General features: G+C 36.6%; 1 protein-coding gene across 2 annotated transcripts; it reads right to left on the bottom strand.

Annotated features, from left to right (window-relative positions):
• Positions 1-1,090: 1,090 nt before the first annotated feature.
• LOC136268051 (transmembrane protein 87B-like) lies at positions 1,091-16,971 on the bottom strand. Of its 2 annotated transcripts, XM_066063286.1 has the most exons (18): positions 16,788-16,971; positions 16,673-16,727; positions 13,976-14,037; positions 13,465-13,554; positions 10,713-10,778; positions 9,927-10,017; positions 9,340-9,401; positions 8,480-8,572; positions 8,041-8,131; positions 6,330-6,435; positions 5,898-5,991; positions 4,662-4,733; positions 3,748-3,856; positions 3,557-3,618; positions 2,122-2,225; positions 1,941-2,002; positions 1,543-1,601; positions 1,091-1,208 (listed from the first exon to the last, which is right to left on the bottom strand). In XM_066063286.1, exons 1-18 carry the CDS (start codon positions 16,938-16,940, stop codon positions 1,185-1,187), a joined length of 1,455 nt encoding a protein of 484 aa, XP_065919358.1. In that variant the 5' UTR covers positions 16,941-16,971; the 3' UTR covers positions 1,091-1,184. The 2 variants fall into 2 exon arrangements, 1 of the variants encoding a protein (XP_065919358.1); XR_010706853.1 differs by lacking the exons at positions 1,091-1,208; positions 1,543-1,601 and having other exon boundaries at positions 1,966-2,002; positions 3,792-3,856.
• Between the last annotated feature and the right edge of the window lie 12 nt (positions 16,972-16,983).

Below are 16,983 nucleotides of genomic sequence, written 5' to 3'. Positions count from 1 at the left end.
TGCAAAAAAAATATCCTGTGGGGAATAATGGGCATGTAATAAATATATGTATATAATTTGTATAATTATTAATAAAATCAAAAATAATTGAAGTACTAAAATTCTTCTTTAAGTTCTTTTCTTCTTCCTGTAGTAAAGAAAAAAACACATGGGTTAAAAAAGCCCCAAAGCCAGCCATAGGCCGGCTTTGATGTATACAAATACAAAAAGAAGTGATATCTAATCAAAAACAGCCAAGCTATAAAAAAAGGTGCGGCCCCCAAAAAGGCCATGGTGAAAAAAGATGTGAAATCCAAGATGGCGGCCAAGAAATGGCTGTGATGGTAGGTTAATGGTTAAATTTTAATAACGACAATTCAGGTGAATTTTGTGCCGCTTGGTCTTGGCACCAAATTCACCTGAATTGTTGTTATTATAATAACTAACAGTTCATCAGTCACTATATACATATGATAATGTATAGTTCATTACATTTAAGAGTGCATTGTATTGTGTAGAGCTAGCCTACTTGTATAAAGCTCTACAACAGATATGATGTACACAACATGACTTGATCTATTTGCACCATGCAGACAATAATTACTTGTACACATATTTCTATAATGAGTATAGTAGTGAGACTATTCAAGTGTATCAAATTTCCTAGAAAATGTACATGTAGTACATAACAAATAATGGGATTCGGCTTATACTTGTTTGTTAGCATAATTATAACTGGTGAACCCGGCATACCACATCAAAAGAAAGAATGGCATTAGACATATACATGTATCATAAAATTAATTTTGTGTCTGAACGTGTGCAAGTTGCCATTACACTTCATTTCAGCTACATTATGTTCAGCCTCCTACACACCACTACTAATGAAGAACAATACGAAAAGGTCCTCTAGCTATAGCTGTTGTTGAGTTATGCTTGTCTGAAGGCATTGGTAAGTTAGTCAGCCAACAGAAATAAATTTAAAAAAACATAATTTATAGGAAGCATTTCGGGTCACATTCTGAAAGCACTGTTGGGTTTAATTGTATCATTATATATATATTCATCATTTCAAGTGTGCTCTGTGCAGTATGAGAGATCCACCAGTTGATCATGTAATCTCATTATACTGTTTAACAGCAAATTTGAAAATTGTTCTTGGTTACAAGTTCCTGTGACTTTATGGCATTGCTTGAACTGAAGTATCAACAAATGTTCTCTTCAGGGGTCTATAACAAATGAAAATAACAATATTATAGTACATGGGTCATGCATACATATACGCAAACTATCTATTAATGTATATACTTTAGCAGGGGTATGTGATAACTTGTTAGGTTGTATGCCTAATGATGTAACTGCATATATGTACCCCCAGGATGTACATACACATTCATACATATACAAATAAATCACATAAATATCAATTTTGCAGTACATAATTCTGAAACGTTAAAAAAATTGGAGTCATCTGGCAAGCAAAAATTGTGTAGAACAGAAAATGTGGTAAAGAAGAGCAAATAATGAAACACATATACTACAAACATGCGACATAATTTTTACTTCTTTGAATTTCTCAGTATCGGCAGTTTCTTTTGGAAGTTGGCGCATTACAATGGTATCTGAGAGGGAATACAAAATGCTTATAAAATATGTGCATACAACTGCACATGACACATGCATGAAACACAAGATGTGAACATCCTTAAGTATTGTAGTTTATAATTTTGTGAGAAGGATAAATTGACCATGATCAATTCTCACAATACTATCTGACAATACTGGAGGCTTAAGCTATGGTCTACTGCCTACCAAAATTCACCTGTGTATGTCTCTAAGGGGTACATCACGGGGTATGACATGACGTCATGAAAATCACGTATATTTCAGTCACTATTGGCTTTAGGTCAAAAATGACAATTCACTTACTAACTACTGTGTAGACGGTATAAATTGCTTACCAAAATTTTTATTTGCTCCTTGTTCTGGTTCATCTTCATAATGATAAACTATTTCGTTGAATCTGCATAAGCACAAAAGGAAACTGGAACTACAAAGTATTATTGTTAGCATCTTTTAGTACATACAAGCTGTTTGCTATAAAAATAGTACATAGTAGAAATACAACATAGAGGTACATACCCTCCATGTTCATCTTTAGGTCGACACAGTATCATTAAGATTGCTAACACTACTGAGAACAGTATCTCCCTCCACACATCACCCAGCCATAACACCTCAGGATCCTGTTAATAAATAATTGACACAAATGGAATAGTACATATATACATGTGTGTATGATACGGTACCGCCCAAGCGTAACATCGCACTCACTCGCACACACAACTTCGCTCGAGATTAAAAAAATTGCTAATTGAGATGCGTGGCAACTGCTTCGCTCGTGAGACAACGTGGCAGCTGTTTCATTCACGAGCAAAACAGTTGCCACGCCCCTTAATTAGCGATTTTTAAAATCCCGAGCAAAGTTGCATGTGCGAGCGAGTGCGACGTTGCGCTTGGGCAGTACTGTCTGTATATGTAGGCATTCCACACTTGTATATGTAATTTTGTTTTTAAAGAATAAATGTTTAATTTCCATCAGACTACATACACGACACTTCTAAACAGGATAAGAGATGCCACAAATGAGAGAGTAGTTTGAATGAAGTATGGTAGCATTTAACAATAGGGACTGGAAAGGTATATGCATTCCCATCGGAACTATCAACAGCACGAAATATTCACCATGACAATTTTGAGTATTGGTTAAGTGCAGCAAAAATCAAACCCAAACGTGCCTAATTATCTGAAAGTAGAAGTTTCTACGTAAATCAATTTTCTATTGATTGATGACTTACTGCCTGATGGACTAATTGCCTTTGACAGTTAAATATTATTTGGGCCCAAAATGTGCTCTATGTATACTGCGGGACATACAGCGCACTCAATATGGACTTATCTTCCCTCTTTCTTTTTCCTCTAGTCTTCTGTAAAGGTGTTGATTTGCAGATAAGATATCAACAGCTTCATCATTATTTCATCACAATAAACTGAATCCAAATTGTCCATACACGTGTATTTAGAAGATAGTGGATACGGATTGCTTATTTGTAATTGCTGTGTTTAAGTATGTTGTAACCAGACATGGGACCAACAGTACTACTTGTTAAGGTACAAAATGTCAATTTTTATCTGTTTGATATACAAAATTCTTGTTAAAAGTTTTTCTAGCAAAACTTATTTCAACAATACTAAAATGATCACTCAGGTACAGAAAAATATCATTGGGCAACTAATAAAACTGGAATTTCAAAATATTCTAAACCTGCAGGCAATCATTTTCTATAGCAAATACTTTGATTAGCTTTGACAGTGGCATCTTCTGAGCTACATTACAGTGTGATCCCAATGGAAGATACAAAATTTTACTAAAAGGATTTTGCTGAAATTGAAAATACGGATAACTTCAAATACAGCTTTGTTTCAGTGCTGTGATCTATACTATGCACATTGTATTCCTAATCACTCAGATTTAAATTTTGTATACACCACATTATAACACACTACATGTGCTTACTTTGATACAGTCTATAGAAGCAATTGCAAACGCAGTTCTCCATGTCACATAGATAATACCAACTGTGAAATAACAATATGAATGAAACAGCTAGTAGAAACATATGTGTTAATTTAGTCTTGGTATAATACATTATAGATACCTAAATACATATGTCACACTGCATACATGTGTATTATGTGTGTATTTACCAATGACAGCAAAGATGATGGTAAATTTAAAATGTTTATATAACCTCATCTTGCTCATGTCATGTCGTTGTGCTACAACAGCACTGGTCTTTCTTGCAGCCACAAACACGTGGATAAGTGAAGTCAAGGAAACACAAAGTTGTTGTTTAAATGTACATACAATTGGCAGTATTTTAAACAATAAATATGTATATGGTACAGCCATATATATATGTAATAGATAGATTTTCAAAACACAGGGTTCATTGCTGTACCTTGAACACCTCCTTCTAATTTTAGTATGGCTGTTACTATCCATTTAAATGCCCATGTGCTGCCAGTGTTACAAGCACATAAATGTTGTGCTTTTGCATATCCTTAGAGAGTGGTCCTTATAGAGGTAGCTACACATGGTTCTTATGGGACTTACCTGTACAACTATGTTTTCAATTTTCGTATCAAATGTGTTGAAGTCTAACACGCAAGTTGTAATGGCATGTTGGAAAGTGTAATACTCGTACATTACAGCTGTGTGATAATATCGATAACGTTATTATCATGATACCTATGTCATTATCGTGATAAAGATAATGAATTTTCTATTATCAATATATCAAGATAATAGTACTGTAAATCTCCGTCAACAATTGTATATTAAAAGCAGGCACTTGGTATTCTTATGAGTAAGGTCACAATCAGCTGTGTTAATGCTGAAAAGAGCAGGAGATACTAGCCTTAAACAATTACATATTATTACGCAAAGCTGTACGTGTATAAGTACTCAATGACAACATTTCATCACTGAGATAATATCATTTATCATGATAAAATGGTTTTTGTTATTGAAACTTATTGAGATATAGTTTTTTTTTCATTATCACACGGCCCTAACATACATATATGCATACGTAGGTAAGTAGCTAGTATAAGGATATCCAGTAGAGAACTGTGAGATCAATAATAATTATTGGAATTACAGTGAAATATACTGTATTGCCACCAGTTACCTGTAGGAACAAAGAGAACAACAATTTATACATACGATTAAGATGACATGAGGTTGCTACAACATGATACTAATGACATATTTGCAGCTACATCATACAGTATGGTAGTGACTGTATATTAGGGATCATGGAGGTTTGTACTTTCTCACAAAAAAATACTGGCAGCCTCACAATACCTTCATGGTGCCTTGGCAGTATTGGTTACGTTGAACAATGAGCCTGTAGCCCCAGCCATTATTGTGTTACGCTTGTCTGGAGGCATTAGTAAGTAAGTAAGTCAGTCAGTCAATCATTAGGCAGTAGTTAAATTTCATAGCAACCTATTGGAAGCATTTTGGGTTGTACTGAAGCCACTTTTGGAGTCTGTTATTCAGCCTGACAGGTGCTTTTTGGAATACCGCAGTACATACAATGCACATACAATGGATTCCCCTTTGTATCCCATTTCTCTTTGCTGACAGCTCAGGTGTCAATTCGTGGTAGCACATGATGGCTTCCCTACGTTAGTAATGGGAATCATCTGTCTTTTCCGTAGTGACTGGATTGATTGCAGAGGAACTTCTCATATAGTTCTTCATTTATAACACAGTGTAATGGGCAGGCTGAACATAGCTGAAAACAAAGCATAATGACCACTTGGCACTTTTCAGTAATTGATTGTTGGGGCACAAGGTCATGCAGACAAAAACAATAAGTCTGGCATTTTTGATCCGATGTTTACCCAGTCATAATGTTACAAAAAAGGAAACAAAAAAGTGCAAGGAATTTTAAGTTCAATTGAGGATCATAGAAAAAAGTAGTGAAACAATTGAAGATATACTAGTGGACAGTTAATCCTTAATTAACTCTTTCCTCGCAAAGTAGCAGGTTAGGCCGCATAAATTTAATTATTAGTTTCTCATCCCCACCCGCATCACCATTTTTCTTACCTCATCAAGGATTTTTTGTGCCACTGGTGGCTTAGTGCAGCCATCCAGCACATTTTAAAAGTTGGTACCTTGCTAGAGCAGTCTAAGAAGAATGCATTCTGAGTCATTTTAACTAGCTAATTCAGCTATCTAGCTAGTTAAAAATCTGCCCTCCTGCACAGCTATTTTGAATGCAGGAGGATGAGAAACTAGTAATTAAGTTTATGTGGCCCTATTAAACACTTTATACACTTACAGAATATGATCGAGTGATGCCATCAAGAAAGGTAAACACTCCAAACAACAGCCCTATAACCAGCAACTTGATTTTTTGAGATTTAGCAATGAGGCTAATAACAATAAACACAAAGATAAATAAGTACATACAGTATTTGCAGAGTAGTTAAATACATGTACATAAACTTCTTCCTTATTTGGAAAAAAGTGCTAAATACACTAAATGGTAATTATACATGTTCTTGTGAGTTCATGCACTGTTTCAGAGGACTTTTTTGGTGCCCCAGGGGTTTTGATATAACTATACTTTCATGCATGGTATTGTCTGACTTAGGTGTAAAGTGGTACATGCTTTCTTTCTTCCAATACACATACATACTTGACATACATACTTGTATGTATACAAACATTAGTTACACATTGATGTTGCTTCTACTGAATACCAACTTACAATACAACTCCATATCCCAGACTGATGAAGACCAGCAATACTCTAACCAGTGACTTTGCTACCGCAGATATCAACCCAGCAAGGATGTACACCAGACGTGTCTCAACTGTACAATTATAAACATAAATTGAGCACTGATCACCAAATACGTCACTTCTATTTTGGTTGCTATGGTACAAAGAACTTGCAATGATAATACCTCATGAAAAGTTATTGGCTCTAGGTGCATGGTAGAGGTTCTTGCTGGATGCAATGTACAGGTCCAGATTTACATGCTGAAAATTTTAAGTTTGGTATGCATGTATGTACTTTTAAATGGCATTTTCTTTATCACACATTTATTAGCTCCACTTAATTTCAGTGTATTCCTCTTTGGTCTTAGATGAATTAGTACTCGAAGAATGCTAGCCCACATTTATTACATAGTAGTTATTCTTGGATTGCATAAACGCTGTTTAATTTAACTGTACGATATCAAAGATCGTTATGTGGTATTTAGTATTCACAAGTACTCAGAGTAGGGACCATAGCACATCGATAAAAAGTACTGAAACAAGTTGGAGTAGTCCATGATATTAAATAACAGTAAACCAATAAGGAGTGTTATATCCTCACTGTGCATTTCCGTTGAGCACAGTAGGGATATAACACTTCCTATTGTTTTACTGTGATTTAATATCATAGACTACTCCAACTTGTTTCAGTACTTTTTATCGATTTGCTTTGGTCCCTACTCTAGTTGAAAATTCCAATTTTTTTGTGTGTACTTGTTTGCTAACTTTTTTGTAAATTACCATGACTAGTGAACCCATGCATACCGCATCTAAAATGGCACCGCGTACCCCAGCTATATCAATTATCGTCTGAAAAGTGAAGTATCCATTACGCTTCATTGTCAGCTATGTTCAACCCGTTACACAGCATTTTGAACCAAGAACTGTTTGAAAAGTACCTCTGCAATCCACGCATACCGAAAAAAGAAAGAAATGGTGCCACGCGTCCCAGTTATATCAATTATCGTCTAAAAAGTGAAGTATCCATTACGCTTCGTTGTTGACTATGTTTAACCCGTTACACAGCAGTACGAATCAAGAACTACAGGTATTCGAAAAGCACCTCTGCAATCAAAGTAGCCATTATGAAAAATACAGACAATTTCTGTTACGAAGGAAGTCATCATGTACTACCACCAAATCGACACTTTTCGCTGTCAGCAAAGATGAATGAGACACAAAGGAGGACACTGGTAATTCCATGAAGAATGTACATGTATTGTATGTATTGCGGTATGCCAAAAGGCACCTCTCAGGCTGAAGCAACGTCGAACAGTAAAAAAATCAAGCCTATAGCCTTAGCCGTTATCGAGTTATGCTTGTCTGAAGGCATTAGTCAGTCAGTCAGTTAGTCAGTCAGTCAGTCACTAGAAAATTCCGTTAAATTAAGTTTAAAACAAAATCTGTAGCAACTTGTTGAAAGTGTTTCAGGTCGATCTGAAAGCTTGTTACTAAGGCTTAGTTTTACCTAACCAACACTGCCTCATCGTCGTCAGGGAAAATTGAGGCTGGTTTTTGGGTGGTATTATTTTGTGGGCCATGCCTACTCCTTTGTGGTCCCTACTATACTGTACTATCGTACTGTATGATAATTTCAAATGCAGAAATTTGCTATGGAAATGCCATCAAATACAGTAATACAAATATAGCTCAATTACCATGAGTCCCTGTTGAATTCACTATCTTATACTCAGTGAAGAACAATAAGTTTTCCAGAACAGCAAACACTATTACTGCCATAATCCACCACTACAATGAGATAAAAGTTGAAATTACACACATAATAGATATATTGCCTATTTACTATGTATGTGCGTACTGTAATGAAATATGTGCTAGGATGCAATGACCGTATAGAAACAATAATTATTAGGTGAAAAGGAAACTAGAGTAATTTACAGTAATGAAACTTATACTTGTTAACTAAAGACACTCTCTTAAATAAATGGAAGAGGACCTGAAATGTTAAGCAGTACAGATACACCTACAAACATATGCACATACATACATACATACATACATACGTGCACACAAAGTGTGTATGTACAAGTTATTGTGGATATGCACACATGCAATATGCAGAATGCACATATTTACCTGTAACTGAATCACATCTGTATAAGAGACAGCCATTAGAGTCACCCATATTATAGCATAGCTGATATACACTGCAGTAATCACTCCATAGAACTGCACAGGACAGATAATATAATGTGATTATAGACTGGAAACCTATTATAAACATGTTTGAATCAGTTACTATGAAGTTCACAATAAACAATAATTACAAATATGAATATAATTGTCTGTTGCATGTTTAAGTTTCTCAGTTCTTTAGCTGGCATTCGTCTGTGCAAAGTGTTCCACAACTAAACAGGATCATGCCCACCATGCAAATCAAATCATTTCTTTTTTCTTGGTACCATTTGAGGCAGTGATTTTGGTCTAAAACAGCCACACAGCAGATAGGTTTCAGGTATTGAGTACATATGTACGGTAGCTTCAGTCGTTCAGTAGTTATGAAGTGTTTTAGTTACTGTTTGGCTGGGCCACACCCTCTTCAAGTAAAGAGGACCCTGTGGTTTATAAGGATGCTACCTTTAATAGTCCATAAATAGTCTTGTATTCATTCATACATAAAATAAAGGCATATTTTTTTGTAGCTTGAATCTTGGTTGCCGTGTGGACACATTGTTTCCAAGCTAATTTCAGGAAACCAGTACTGTAGCTTAAAAGGGCAAAGGATTTCAACCCCTTAACAATAGTACCCAAACCTTGGGGACAACTGATGAGTAAAGGTGTGTGTAGTATCACTCACACACACAACATGCACACACACGCACGCATACACACATACCACACTTTATTTTAGGAAACCAAGTGCATGCTCACAACCGGCCTGTGGCTGTGCACTTGGTTTAAAATATCATTTAGATATTCAGTTGATGACAACTCACAATCAATGAAGGATAATCTACAAGGCTGAGATATCCAAACCAGTTCTTCATCTCAAGTGTATCTATGAGCATATACAGTATAACAGTATCGCTTATGTACAGTGGGACCTCAGTTACTCAAACCCCTGGGCCCTGGATAGTACCATCCAACTTTAGATAGCTAAAAGTGCTGAAGTTGTTCATAAGACCACAAATCCATAGAGAAAAAGACTATGTTAAACATTTATGTACAGGAGTGGACTGTCACTCTAACAGAACATTCTAGCAATTGGTTTTCAGAAACCTTGAAGAATTGGTGTTAAGATATTACCTGAAGTTCCACTGTATTAAGCAAGCACATACAGTATATAGTGCTATACTCAAACTAACTGCATGTATTGTAAACTAATAAGGTGAGTCAGAGGAGTAATAGGACTAGTTATACTGTTTACTCAAGATATAATCGAGTGGCTTCGGACTTAATTTCAGGTAAAGTTTTGCAGTGTTTTGTCAAATCAATCAACCAAAAGTTGACACAAAATGGAGAGGAAAGTGATATAGCAATAACATCTAGTAAACAAACAAGCCATTGTAACACACAAGCTCACATGATAAAGAGAAATTCTTAGCAGTAGTAGAAAGTGATATGATCACAACGTATGATCCTCTGGTAGGAATTCTGCAGAATGGCTTTGTACACTGTGGAATGGTAAGAACCATATACAGTATGTACACCCACTGTCACACAAAATGTACAGAAAAATAAACAGCTTCACACAGTTGACCATACAGTACACTGTATTACACACGCACGCACGCACGCACGCACGCACGCACGCACGCACGCACGCACGCACGCACGCACGCACGCACGCACGCACGCACGCACGCACGCACACAGCTAGTTCACAACCATCTAGACTAAAACGCAAAATACTAGTATAGACTTTTAAAAAATAGCATTTTACAACATTTGTAGTTTTGTTGACTTTTCTCCGATACCAGATGTGGCCAGAATGAGCTTCCACCATACAATAAAACAGTCAGGTTTCTGTACTGACTAGACAACTGTATAGACACAAACAGTTCAAGATTCTCCACTACTACAACCAAAGTATGCCTCTACTACGTAGTTGTTAGTCAAAAATCAATATCAATCTAGGAGGGCAACAGGTTGTGCCCAAAAACTCTGCTTACGTATATCAGCACCAATGTAGTGTCTGGGCACAAAGTACAGAGGTCTCAGTAAGCAACATACAAATCTACATACACACACACAACCGTACAATAGATGACACATACAGGAGGGGCGTACATGTACGTAGACATACAATAAGTACAGGTATACACTCCACGTGTGTGATATACTGACATGTGATATACAGTGAACTAACATGAGGATGTTCTACTGAGTGAAAATCATCAAAATCACAATACTGTATTGCACTGTAGTTGCTATCCTGTGGATAACATATACAACATTAATATCATGTCCTGTATAAAAATCTCCAATAGTATATTTTTGATAAACTACAGCAAACTAGCCAATAGAATAGTATCCATGCAAACTGGTGTGGCCTTTTAAAAACTTTGGTTTAAAAGTTGAGAAATCTGGTAGCCAAACAATGGTAGCAACTACAGTAGGTAATAATGACATGGGACCATGACAAGTGATTTCACAACTTTTTAAATCTACTGTATCGAAATTAGTAGAAATCCTTGATGGATCAGACGTTTTAGACTCTTTAGTGGTGCCACGCCCATCTACTCGCAATTAGTGAGTTATCCACGAAGGAGATAAGAGCTCATGGAAAATTCGTCTCCTTGCTCAGGTGAATAATTCTTGGTTGATTTATTATAGTACCACCTACTATAATTTAGGTGCTTGTTAATAGAGACTTGTTTACCGTTTAGATAAGGATTTCGTGGAATGTGTGAAGTTACACCATATATGGTAAGCATAGCCACAAAGTGTGCTATATCACTTATATACCAGTTTGCCATGGTATATCAGTTATATACCACAGCGCGGCGATTTTGATCTCAACCACTGGTGTGGTATAGTTTAATAACTACCACATAGTTGTTAGGTGATAATACATTTTTACAGCCCAGGGGAGTGACTATGAATGCTCCATATTGACTTCTTCCTCTGCCCACTAAACTGCATAGAACACTAAGTGATAGCAATATTTAAGTTAGCCACATAATAGCATGTTATTCTTAGTTACCGACATTTCTGAGATACGGATGGTAGTACGTATGTACCAGACCACCCGTATAAGAGAGGTTCCACTGTATAAAGGTAGGGAAATAAATTGGCAACAGTGGTTAATGGTTTGGGTGTTTAGATGTGCTGTTTTGGTTTGAATCTTGGGAAATTTTATCGACATTTTTTATGTACAGTGTGACTGTTCTATTAGAGTATTTTGACGCCATGATTTCATATAATTTGGTTTTGACTTGTAAAAGGCTTGAGCTACAATGGTTTCTAGTATAAACATTTTCTTTTACATGACTTAAAAACATTTTTATCAAATTTACAACAGACCTGGCTGGTATTAAATTTGCCATCACATTCTCTTAATGTGTACCAAATTTCATGGTGATCAGGTTTATAGTTTGCATTTTACAACTAGAAATAAATTATGGTTTGCTTAGCAACATTATTGTTATAACTATTGAGGTTTCAGTAACTTTAGTCTATTTGATCTTGTACAAGATATGCTGCCAAACCACACACGCACGCTCGCACACACATTGCATGTATCAAATTCTTAATATTGTAGGTCTGAAAGTACAGAAACACCCCATTTACAGTCTACCTCTGCATACTGTACTACCCATTACCAGTGGCAGTTAAATGAGCCGTTATGTATGTATGTATGTACCACTCTGCGTGGGCAGTTCAAAGGCACCGCCAGTGCCATAATTTGTATATTGCACTGCTGCAGACCGCAGTGAGTGTATTATAACTTATAACGCACTGGTTGCAGTTTCGTAGACCGCAACGAGTGCATTATAAGTTATAATGCACTGACTGCAGTGCAATATACAGATATTGCACTGGCTGCGGTTTGTGCAGCAATGCACAAGTGCCAGCAGCCGAGACCACTACGACACCTCACCTAATAGGTGGAAAGACACCTCACAGATCACTCGAATTCTTTTATAGCCTGACATGTAAAGGTCGATTGTGGGCCATAACGTCACCAATACGTATAATATTTACCAAGCAGCCAATAGCAATTGAAAAAGCCAACACGGTGGCCACAACTCTAGTCTACATATATATAAATGTACTTATACACCTTACTAGTTTGGTGCCATCTGAGCCCAAGTTAAACTGTAGTCCACTTCGACAGTGACTCAATAAAACTATTACATTCTAAATAATACTCACCTTTACGTTCGATTGTGGTAACCAGTTTTTGTCATGCCACCAGATTCAAGTTTAGCCAGTGTGAATAGTAAGAATTAGGCTAGTATCGTTTTGTAGTTTGGTTTTGCTTACTTAAACCATCTATTAGCTGCTTTTTTTTGCTCGAGAAAATCACTATGGCGATTAGTCTGGCGTTTAGTCTATATGGCGACTGAGTGATCACGCTGGCATGCTGAGCACAGAGTCGAACAGCGAATGCAGGTTAGTGATATAAACCATAGCGTACTAGCTTTCAATATCTTAGGTGGCTGCAGTACTGTAGAGGGAATGTCATCAGAATGTTCGGCTTGGTTACCCACAATCAATGTTAGAAACCTGACCTTTATAAGTGCTACAGCTGACTTGCGAGACTCTCCCCACCTATTAGGTGAGTGGTACATAACAGTTATACAACGTACACTCGTGCTCTGCCTGTATAAATGCACTTGCCTTCGGGCCTAACGGCCCTCAGGCTCGTGCGTTTATATCAGGCAGAGCACTCGTGCCCGTTGTATAACTATATAATGTGTGCACACACAGGCCTCAACTAAAAAATAGATGCACACCCTATACAAATGCACAATAATATACTCACATACTGCCATGCATGTATATATGCTCAGTTATAAACAAACAGTTTAGGCATAAGGTAATCGTAATTAATTGTAATCAATTACATAATTGTAATTCCCCTATGACTGATACAGTTGGACACATGTACCTACCAGCACAACATCAGTATTGCGGAATGTAGTAGAGAGAGTGTTCCAGTAGTGATATGAACAGTTCAGGTGATACTTGTCAACATAGTAATCCTGTAACAGATTACAATAAGATCAACCTGAGCAGCTTCTACTACTTTAGTTTTAAAAAATCGATGCAGTGACTATTCAAACTAGAGAACTATTCAATGAATGTTTAACCCCTTATTTTCAAAATTGATTTTGACACTACTCAAGTGTGGCTACTAATTAAGGTGCGGCGTTTAACCAAGTAAATGTGGTAGAGTGGTCAATTTCTCTATTAAAGTATTTCAATCTTTTGTGACCCCTCCATTATTAATCACCCTAAGCAATAACTAATTTAATATCCACAACCCTCATCATTATACAGTACTTCTAATACAATCAACTAAGTATACAACAAGTAAGCATTCCACTACACAAACATATTGGCTTTGAGTAAGACAGAATCAACTCACATAGCAGAACTTTACATGTACATTACACAACTCACTCCAACGTTAACACATTCATATTGAGTGATGTTAATTGAAATGGTAAACTCAACGTTAGGAGCTGTATAAAGAATAAATGACATGTTAAGTCCACTATGTTTACATATGCACACATACGGCCCTCTGGAATTACTTTATTTGGTATTGTTCTCAACATAATTATAGGTATGATGTAATGCTTGTATGTATCCAGCACCCTTTGGATGTATACAAAGAAATTATTGATCACAAATAAGGGGAAAACAATTTAGTAAGTGGCAAGGAGAAAATGTTTACCCTCAGCTACCCCTACTGTGAGCACACAGTCGATGTCACAACATCCAAATTCCGATACTTCAGTACGACTGCCACACAATGTACAGCAAATAGGAAAATTGTAGAGACCAGTATACATGTATTATATAAATAAGCCTTAGCTATGTAGGTGCAAACTATAGTATACGTATAACGCACAGTAACAAAAGTTGGAGACTTTTAACTGGATTTACAATGGTGGCAAATTTGAAACAAAATGTACTAGAAAGAGAATACTGCTTCATACCTGTACTGCTCAGGGCATATTTGTAATGGATAGAAATGGATTGTATTCATTGCTCATCTACCAAACTTTATCTCCAGCTTTGGGATATTAATTTAGACCAGTACAGCAGCTACAAATAGCACTAAAAGTCCACAAAAGGAAGTGCTAAACTATTAGGCTTCTTTATATGTGACTGACTGGCTATACATGATGGCAAACAGAAGCTCATCAAGAGACTTGTAATGACTTACTGTACCTACAGGGGTTTAACCTACAGGTGTATTGCCATTAATAAATCATTATCAGTCTGTGGTACTAATTGGATAGAATTTGTACTGCTATACACATTATGTACAAGGGAATATTTCAGCAGTAGCTTACTTGCAGTGAACAGGAACAGGACTATTTGCAAAATAGATAACATGCACACTACATCATACAGTATGGTAGTACTGTATATTAGGGATCATGGAGATTTGGGTTTTTCTGGCCAAAAATATCATCCTAAAACCAACTTCACAATACCATCCTGGTGCCTTGGCAGTATTGGTCAAGCCCAAAGTGCCTTCAGTATGATCCTAAACGCCTCCAATATATCGTTATGAATTTTTTTTAATTATTCAATGGAATTTTCTACTGACTAATTGCCTGCCTGCCTGCCTTCAGGCAAGCATAACTCGATAACGGCTAAGGCTATGGGCTTGATATTTTCACTGTTCAATGTGCCTTTAGGCATACTGCAGTACGTACAATGTACGCACCATGGACTTACCTTTGTCCTCCTTTGTGTCCGATTTCTTTTCGCTGACAACCCAAAGTGTTGATTTGCGGTAGCACGATGCATGACTTCTCTACATTTGTAAACAGGAATCGTCTGTAATTTCCATGATGAGTGAATTGATTGCAGAGGCACTTCTAATACTGTTCTTCGTTCGTAACACTGTTAATGGGCTGAAAGCGAGGCATATTGATCACTTTACTTGCGAGGTAGTAATTGGTAGATAGGCCACACGAATCATCCGTATTATTTGTGGTGACTGGATTGATTGCAGAGGCGCTTCTCTTACTGTTCTTCGTTTGTAGCACTGTATAACAGGCTGAACATAGCTGAAAGTGAAACGTAATGGACACTCCACTTTCAAGTCAGTAATTGAAAACCGTGGCGCCCGCACCCTGGCACCATCCTTTCTTTCGATGCGGAATGTGCAGATACAATAATGTTACAAAAAAGTAAACAAACAAGTATAAGGAAAAATTAGGAATTTTAAATTTGATCAAGGATATAGAAAAAAAAAGTAGGGAAACAAGGGAGGTCACCTACACCTGCAGATATACTAGTGAACATTTAATCCCTAATTCAGTCACAGGTAGCTATAGACTGCATTAGGGATTAAAAGTTCACTAGTATATTTGCTGGTGTAGGCGACTTCCCTTGTTTCCTAACTTTTTTTTTTATCCCTATAATAGTTAATCAAATTTAAAATTCCTAATTTTCCCTATACGTATTTGTTATTATATAAGCAAAAAAATACTTAATTTGATGTTTGGTGAAGTGTACTGTTTATGAGAGTAAAATAACTATACAAATGCCATGCAAACCACAGGTAGCAGTGAACTACACTGTACAACATACCATCAGCATTAGGCCACTCGCAATAAATTCTGTTTCCTGTCCTCGTATTTGCATGCAGGAGGGCAGGCCATTTCCATTAATCCATTATAAGACTGGCCACTTTTCAAGCCAATATTGGCTTGAATTCAGTTATAGCAAACCTTGAACTTGTACCTTCATCTTTTAAGCAGCAGGCATCACACACAAAAAAAGACTTGATATCACACTGACAGTTACTTTACAAGATTGTTTTTAAGGAGGCTATACAATATTACCAATATTTTAGTGTTGACAGTAAATGGATGCAAGCGGTGGACAGGAAACAAAGAGTGGGCTTGCAATTGTCTCACTGCTTTCCAGGTAAAGGATATGTTGCCTGTAATTGGCACACTATCAACATACAAAACATTCACATTTTCTGCCATAGGCCACAATATTCATTTGCTGTTACAACACTTGTCAATTGTATAAGATACACATTTACATGCAACTGGAAAAGAAAGTATCAAATCCACCATATTTTGTGGTGTATGCAAAATACAACTACTATACAAGTACACTTACTGGCCATAGCCTTAATACACACTGTCCCTCCTTCCTCCATGATCATGTAATGTGCCTATAGTAATTACGACAAGTATGCCTACAATAAATAAGTAGTTACACTGTAGTTATTTACCTTTAAACTTTGTCTTTGGCCATTGTTAGTTGGGATATATACGAACTCGCCATGGAACTTTCCACCACTGGGAATACCGCTCACTAATAAACACAATACGCTGAATATTAGAAAGACGAGAGACAAAGCGTGACACTTCCTCATTTCAGTCATTTCGTTTGTATGAAGCGCCTATAATTATATATTATTTGCCAAC

Source organism: Dysidea avara, chromosome 10 (genome assembly GCF_963678975.1).
Source record: "Dysidea avara chromosome 10, odDysAvar1.4, whole genome shotgun sequence".
Classification (NCBI taxonomy): Eukaryota; Metazoa; Porifera; class Demospongiae; order Dictyoceratida; family Dysideidae; genus Dysidea; species Dysidea avara.
This window is presented reverse-complemented; position numbering and strand designations above follow the sequence as displayed.